Here is an 8,575-nt window from a genome sequence, read left to right on the forward strand (position 1 = left end):
ATAATAAAAAATATTTTAAATTATACCCCAAAATTTCATGTAATATATTAAATTATTGAATTGAGCTGATAACCTTCAACATGAAATAGCTGTCCCACGTAAAACCTAACTCATCTGTGGATGTTAAAAGAAGTCAGCTAGAAACCGCGTTTTCCAAAGAGCCGTATCTAAGCTTTAATTCGTCTCTGGATTGTTTGTTAAAAAATCTGTCTGCCAAGTATGAAGATTATTTTGAGATTACACTAATTGTTTAGGTATGAACTAGGCTCTCTTAAAACTCCAAAGCTACGAAAAACTGAATAAGATAATAACTAGAACCGATATTGTAGAAAATATCACCAGCAAGCTGCTGAAAGTTTAGTCTTCCTTTACGAATTGGTTAAGATGGTTTTCTTCGGCCAGAATACATTGCTTTCCATGAACTCTTCTATTGTTGGCAAGACTGATGGGATTGTCTTCGTTCCGATTCGGTAGGCATCAAATAACCCATGTCCAAGTTGCTAAAAGGGAAATAAAATATGCTTCGCAGAGACACACACACACACACACACACACACACACACATCTCGGACACCGGTTTTTGTCTAATGGGAACATAAATATTCGAGGCAAGCTCAAATCTAAATGTTGAGCAAGAATACTGCATCTTCTTGATAAATCATTCAAGGGGGTTTCTTTATTTTTCGTTTTTGTAATGAAATTACCCCTTTGTTTTTAAAATAAAGTAAAATAACCTTGCGAGGCTGATGTTGAAACCTCTACAGCTGCTCAGTCCATTATAAAACACTTTGAAAGCCAAGTTAATTGGAAATGGAATTTCTAAACCGGTCTCCCCTGTACCCCATTTAGCTTTCTTATCTCTTCCCAGTTCTGATCACCTCCCTAGCGGTGTCATTTCTCACCCAAGCAAAGAACAAAAGAGAAAACATGACAAGCAGCAAGCCAACGCAAATCGACAGCAGCGCATTGCTTGCCAGCACCATTAGCAAAGCCCAGAAGAGGTGGCGCATTGCTTATCTAGCTATCTGCTCGGTCAGGGCAATGCTTTCTCTCGTAAGAGAGATGGCATCAGAAACTAACAGCCATCAGTACTCTGGGATTTTGCACTCTGTTTCCTACACTGTGCTTGATACGGAGCCAACCGGTTCCAAAAATCAGAAGAAAGAGCGAGGAACGAATTTCAATATATCTGACGAAGATAAAATGAAATTCACTAAAATGGTGAAGGAGAAAGACTTGGCATCTCTTAACAATCTTGGAGGAGTTGAAGGTGTCGCCACAGCTTTTGGGATAAACTCAAAAACTGGAATCACTGATCATGACGAAGAAGTCAGAAGGCGGCGTGAGATGTTCGGTCCCAACACTTACCATAAACCACCGCCAAAAGGATTTTTATTTTTCGCGCTGGAAGCTTTTAGAGACACCACCATTCTTATTCTGCTGGTGTGCGCTGCTCTTGCCCTTGGTTTTGGCATCAAACAACACGGCGTTAAGGAGGGCTGGTACGAAGGTGGGAGTATCTTTGTTGCAGTCTTTCTGGTCATTGTTGTCTCTGCGTTCAGCAACTTTAGACAGGAAACACAATTCGACAAGCTATCGAAGATAAGTAACAATATTAAGGTTGATGTTCTTAGAAATGAAAGGCGACAGCAAATATCCATATTTGATATTGTTGTTGGAGATATTGTCTTCTTGAATATTGGTGATCAAATTCCTGCTGATGGCTTGTTCTTGGATGGACACTCTTTGGAAGTGGACGAGTCAAGCATGACGGGAGAGAGCGACCATGTAGCAGTCAACACCCAAGAGAATCCCTTCTTATTTTCTGGTTCGAAAATTGCTGATGGATATGCTCGAATGCTTGTGACATCTGTGGGGATGAACACAGCATGGGGGGAAATGATGAGCTCAATAAATCGTGACTCCGATGAACGAACACCACTACAAGCCCGGCTTGACAAACTAACTTCTTCTATTGGGAAGGTCGGCCTTTCAGTTGCTTTTATAGTGCTTGTAGTCATGTTAGTTCGTTACTTCACTGGAAATACAAAAGATGACAAGGGGATGAAGGAGTATATCGGTAGCAGAACAGATACGGATGATGTGTTAAATGCAGTCGTACGCATTGTTGCTGCTGCAGTCACTATTGTGGTTGTTGCAATTCCTGAAGGTTTGCCGTTGGCAGTCACCTTAACACTAGCTTATTCTATGAAGAGAATGATGGCTGATCAAGCTATGGTCAGAAAACTTTCAGCTTGTGAAACAATGGGCTCAGCCACAGTAATTTGCACTGACAAAACAGGCACACTGACACTAAATAAGATGAAAGTAACCAAGTTCTGGCTTGGCCAGGAACCCATTGAGGAAGATTCTTACAAATCAATTGCTCCATCAATTCTTGAAGAATTCCACCAAGGAGTCAGTTTAAACACGACTGGTAGTGTCTACGAATCTGCATCAGGATCTGCGCCTGAGTTTTCAGGCAGTCCAACTGAAAAGGCTATTCTTTCATGGGCCGTTTCTGAACTGGGCATGGATATGGAAAAATTGAAGGAAAGTTGTACCATTCTCCATGTTGAAACTTTCAACTCAGAGAAGAAACGAAGTGGGGTTTCAATAAGGAAGAAGGCTGACAATACTGTTCATGTACATTGGAAAGGAGCTGCTGAGATGATATTAGCTTTGTGTTCAAGTTATTATGACAGTCATGGCAGCATAAAGTCCATGGACGAAGATGAAAGAAGTAAAATCGAGAAAATAATCCAAGGTATGGCGGCTAGTAGCCTTCGATGCATTGCGTTTGCTCATAAAAGGATCACGGAGGAAGGAATGAAAGACAACGACAGCGAGCCACACCAGAGGCTACAAGAAGATGGTTTGACCTTGTTAGGGATAGTTGGGCTGAAGGATCCGTGTAGAATTGGAGCGAAGAAAGCGGTGGAAATTTGCAAAGCTGCCGGAGTGAGCGTGAAAATGATAACTGGTGACAATATTTTCACAGCAAAAGCTATAGCAACAGAGTGCGGCATATTAGAGCTCAATAGCCAAGTTGACAATGAAGAAGTGGTCGAAGGTGTTGTATTTCGTAACTACGCGCATGAACAGAGAATGGAGAAGGTAGATAAGATCCGTGTGATGGCAAGGTCCTCCCCTGTCGACAAACTTCTAATGGTACAATGCCTGAGACAGAAAGGTCATGTTGTTGCAGTCACAGGAGATGGCACGAATGATGCACCTGCATTAAAAGAAGCAGATATAGGACTCTCTATGGGCATCCAAGGTACTGAGGTTGCCAAGGAGAGCTCAGATATTGTGATTTTGGATGATAACTTCACTTCTGTGGCTACTGTTTTGAGGTGGGGGCGGTGTGTATACAACAATATTCAGAAATTTATTCAGTTCCAACTAACCGTGAACGTTGCAGCTCTTGTGATCAACTTTATTGCAGCAGTTTCTGCCGGTGAGGTTCCATTAACAGCCGTTCAGTTGTTGTGGGTAAACCTCATCATGGATACATTGGGAGCTCTGGCCCTTGCTACAGAGCGACCCACTGATGAGCTAATGGAGATGTCACCAGTGGGGCGAACTGCGCCCCTCATCACTAATATAATGTGGAGAAATCTTCTAGCTCAAGCTTTTTATCAGATAACAATATTATTGACATTACAGTTTGCAGGCGAGTCTATCTTCAATGTAAGTGCAGAGGTTAACGATACACTAATATTCAACACTTTCGTGCTTTGCCAAGTTTTCAACGAATTCAATGCAAGGAATATGGAAAAGCAGAACGTATTCAAAGGCATTCACAGGAACCATTTGTTTCTGGGAATCATCGCCACTACTATTGTTCTTCAGGTTGTGATGGTCGAATTCCTGAAGAAGTTTGCAAGTACAGAGAGGTTGAACTGGTGGCAGTGGGTGACTTGTGTTGCATTTGCAGCTGTGTCATGGCCAATTGGTTGGTTTGTGAAACTCATTCCAGTTTCAGGCAAACCATTCCTCAGTCACCTCAAGCGGCCGGTAGCAACATTTAAAAGAGTCATGCATTCCATATACTTCAGAGGAACATCTTAGAATGGTGGGAAGGTGAAAAAAACAATGGTATTGGCCGAGTAGCATTCGGAAAGCAGCTTGAGATAAGAGCGTGTTACTGAGCACTAGAAGCAAGTTGCTCATAATCCCAGTTCACGAACCCTCTTTCTTAATCCCAGATTCATGAATGTGGTAGAAAATGGTTTGTTGATTGAGATTGAAGCTTCGTTTATCTTGCTCTGGTATTAACGTGACGCACTCTTAAGCTAGCTACTTTCAGGATACTACTCCTCCAATGCCTTGTAGCTTTATACTGATAGATGAAACTAGTCATGCAGACTCTTCTTGTAACGTGTATCGTCTCCTCCAATGAAATTTTTGTCAGGGTTTCAGATTTGTAGAGATACAAAACGTTAGTTCAACAGTATATAGCACGATCGATGTGTTTAAGACATTTTTTTCATTTGTTCAAGGCATAAACAAAAGTACTTTTGTTAATAATTCCACCTCTCCCTTCATTTTCTAATCTGCTACAGCTAGAAAGAAAAGCAAGCAGAAGGCAGATATTATGAACTTGTAATTAGAGAACCATCAACCACAAGAACTGTTTTTGGACTGGATCAAGCAGAAATGGAATAATCCATCCTTCCAGATCATTAATCTGCAAAACAGAGTTCAAAAATCCCAGTAATTGTCAAAGATTAGTTCAGCAGAAAAAGTTTGAATTATTGAGTTTTCCGAATAATTCTATAATACTTTCTAAAATGAAGTTTGTTAAGGCCTAAACTTGTACCACACACTACTACTTTGTATTTAATTTTATTAATTTAATTTGATAGAATAATATTTGTTAAATAGAATAAGATGATTAGATCTGAACGTAAACCTCTGGATTGTTCTGATAATGATTGAATGAGACGTGAAAAATAATTTTACATTGTTTTCTATTTATAATTACAATCGATTGCCACTGGGAATCATTAAGAATTGAGAAAACGGCTATATTATTCGTCTAATAGAATAAAACCTCATAATTTAAATTTCACGCGTCATTTAAAAAGAAAAGAAAAGAAAAATCTCAAATTGAAACCACAAAACTGGGATTGCCGTTAAGAAGATGAGATTTGATTGTTCACTTTGAATTCAAAGACAGCTTGTTTGGTCATGCAAGAAAAGAAAAGAAACGAAGGTGCCGAATGAGAACACAACACAACCCAACCCAGCTGACGTTTCATACAAAATAAATTTTTTTGTCAATTTTTTTTTTATATATATTAATATATTAATATTAAAAAAATATTTTAATATATTTTAAATAAAAAATTTTATAAAATAAATTGGTAATACAACACCAAATAGAAGATATTTAGAAGTGAGATAATAATTATTGTTTTTAAGTTTGATCAAAAAATTAAAACATTATTTTTTTAAAATAAATTGGTAATGCAACACCAAATAGAAGATATTTAGAAGTGTGATAATAATTATTGTTTTTAATTTTGATCAAAAAATTAAAACATTATTTTTTTTTTATTTTTAAAAAATTATTTTAATATTAAAATAATCTAAAAATATTAAAAACTATTAATTTAAGATAAAAACAATAAAAAAATTAAAAAATACTTTTAAAATCCAGACTGTTTCAAATTAATAAACATTTGCAAAACTGGCATCTAAAATTAGCAGCAAACAACGCGCGGGAAAGAGCGACGAAGCGACCGACCCGTCAAGCAAGCTTAGAAAGAGACAGAAAAGGACATAGTGTGATGGTAACTGTCAAGCCTCCACCAGAAGGCACCTGCTGCTGTTGGATTGATTGTTCATTTGACAATGTTGTGGGTATTTTTGTTTTTATTATTATATTACTTTAATATTTAAGATTTTTAAGTTTTGAAAAGAAAAATAAACGATGAAAACAAGCATAATTATTTATTCCATCCTAAAGCATTTAAATAACTTGGAGGCTACGCTTTCAATAAAAACATAAAAAAAAACTATCAAATTTCATAGCTTTTACAATGGAACGTTTGAAACCCTAGTTTTTTTATTTGCCATCCAGGGCTGTATGGTTCTAGAAATTGTTAAACCCTTTCAATGCTTCCATTGCATCAGATGAAGATAATTGTTTTTTAATCATTGCAAAATAAAACTTAATAATTTTAAAATCTACCCTGACTGATCAATCAAGAACTGAAACCAAGCAGGATTTAAAAAAAAAATAACCAAAGAAAAAATGACCCTAAAAGTTTATGACTAGATTTAAAAATATGATTTCAAAAAAAATAAAATAAATAAAAACCCAGTATGACCTTACAAGTTGATCCAATTGAAAAAAAATTTCAATCCATTAATTTTTTTATTAAAATAATATCATTATAATTTAAAAAAATAAATTAAGTCAGGCGATTCGATCAAAGCCAGAAACTTGAACTAATCTGGGTTAGGTTAACACTTTATAATCTTTTTCTGCCATGTCTTCATACCGTACACTAACTGTTTCATAAATGCTTGACAGTAATTTGTGTTTTATATATATATATATATATATATAAAACTATGCGTGTTAGTGCTACACACCAGATGTCCTTGTAAGCTGAATGGGCCTAGAATCCGACACAAACAGGTGCAAGCCCATGATGAATCTGGTTCTATAACAGGTCAGCCCACCTTGTCCTTGATAGAAGGGAAGGAAGGCTATTTCATACGGATCATGCTTCTCCTATCCTCCATGAAATGGTTAACACTATGATATTTTTAAAAAAATATATTATTATAAAATCTTTTAGATTTTTTTTACTTTTAATACACATATATTAAAATTATTAAAAATTACTAAGAAAATCATCAATTTAATATTTTTTTCAAAATAAATACACCTTTAAAATTCACTCAAACGCAAATTAAAACATAACACTAAACTTGCATTTAAATATCAAGCTGGTATATTCCCATTGCGTCAAGTGAATCTGGTTCCGCATCCCAAATCCTGTTATTAGGGGAATTTTGCAACACTCTGCACTCAATAGCAAATAAAAGTGAGTTTAAAAAGATACGTGAGAATGTGATGGTAATTTTTTTTTAATTTAAAATATATTAAAATAATATTTTTTTATTTTTAAAATTCATTATTATTTTCATGAAAAATATCAACCCATAACTTTAAAAAAATACTAATACAAGTAGGATAAACACTAGCATAATTATAAGCATACATACCCTTTTAGCATGGCAAAAATTAAACCGAGAAAATATGCGTATTTTTCTTTCCCACCACCAAAGTCCTGCAAGGCAAATGACTCCACAAAATGCTGGTAACTTGACATTACGAAGCGTTGTTTTCTTCTTTCCAGCAGCAAAACAACATTTCTTGACTAATAGATCCAGGGCTTTATGGAGTTTAGTCAGTAAATTCATTTGATATTAGCCAAAATCAAATACTACTCGTACTAGTAATAGCCAACTAAGAAAGAATAGTAATGTGTCTTTTTACTTAATGACATTGAGCTCTTGCTCTTACAAGGAGGTTACAGGCATTGATACCCTTCATTGGATGAGTTTTTAGTTTAAAAAATGCCTCATTGCAAGACAGCCATATTAATCTCACATCTCTGCTATAATGTACAATTCAGTTCCTGTAATGTTGTGTTACTAGTAATATGAATTCTTTTTCCTGCAAATTACTGGCTTTGAGTAAATGACTATGACTATGAGCTGCAAGGTTTCTCTATGATGAAAAAAGGAGAGATCGAGTCATGCATACAAACCACCCCATTCATATTATTCCAACAGCTAACTAGGAGCAAAATGAGAGAACGAAACCCAGCCAGATAAAACAAGAATGATCAGTAGACAGCGAGTAATGTAATTCGTTAAATCTTCTGTCTTTAGATGTTTTTGAAAAATATAGTTTCCTTGAAAATATATTTTAATACATTAGCTAAAAGATATTCCATCTAAGGAAAAACACATCCTCAGGACCTCAGCAAATAAAATAGAAAAGAGAGATAGACTGGTGTTTGAAAATAAATCCTCGAATGTATATCTCATATTACAATAGTATCTTTGACTCAACTCATCCCCCCTTTTGATTTGCCCATCATCACTTTCGAGGGTTCTTATGTATAAGCAAAAATTTCCTAATCAAACCATTACTTTAATCGGAAGGTTTATAATATTACTGTGTACCACAAAGATTCAAGTGCTTTCCCTTTCCCTTTCTCTACTTTATGCAAATTTTGTATTTATAATCTCATGATTAAATCAAGGCAGGGTTTAAATTGCAGTTTGTCATGAACAAATACCGATTTAATGATGAGGAAAAAAATAATTAAAAGGGAATCCACGCATGAAGGATCACAAGACAGGATCTCAAATCTATCAACCAGGTTCAGAAAGGAGAAACGATGCCTCACAAACCCCTAAAAGCGATATCCTCCACTCTCGAGACATGTTTGATACAAGAGTAGAAGAGGGTTCAAAGTTGCCCTTGTAATTTTCACCCCTTTTACTTGTATTTGGTACAGGTTTGGAGAGGAGAGAGATT

The 8,575-nt window shown here is 35.9% G+C and overlaps 1 protein-coding gene across 1 annotated transcript; it reads left to right on the forward strand.

Moving 5' to 3' along the window:
* The first annotated feature begins 436 nt into the window (after positions 1–436).
* Positions 437–4,533, forward strand: LOC105126803 (calcium-transporting ATPase 12, plasma membrane-type-like). The gene has a single exon (XM_011027790.1). The coding sequence runs from the start codon at positions 928–930 to the stop codon at positions 4,072–4,074; it is 3,147 nt and encodes a 1,048-aa protein (XP_011026092.1). The 5' UTR covers positions 437–927; the 3' UTR covers positions 4,075–4,533.
* The last annotated feature ends 4,042 nt before the right edge of the window (positions 4,534–8,575 follow it).

This window comes from Populus euphratica, unplaced genomic scaffold (genome assembly GCF_000495115.2).
Source record: "Populus euphratica unplaced genomic scaffold, PopEup_1.0 scaffold30.1, whole genome shotgun sequence".
Classification (NCBI taxonomy): domain Eukaryota; kingdom Viridiplantae; phylum Streptophyta; class Magnoliopsida; order Malpighiales; family Salicaceae; genus Populus; species Populus euphratica.

Coding starts and splice junctions, on each gene's coding strand:
- LOC105126803 (XM_011027790.1), top strand. CDS start 928: ATGACAAGCAGCAAGCCAACGCAAATCGACAGCAGCGCATTGCTTGCC.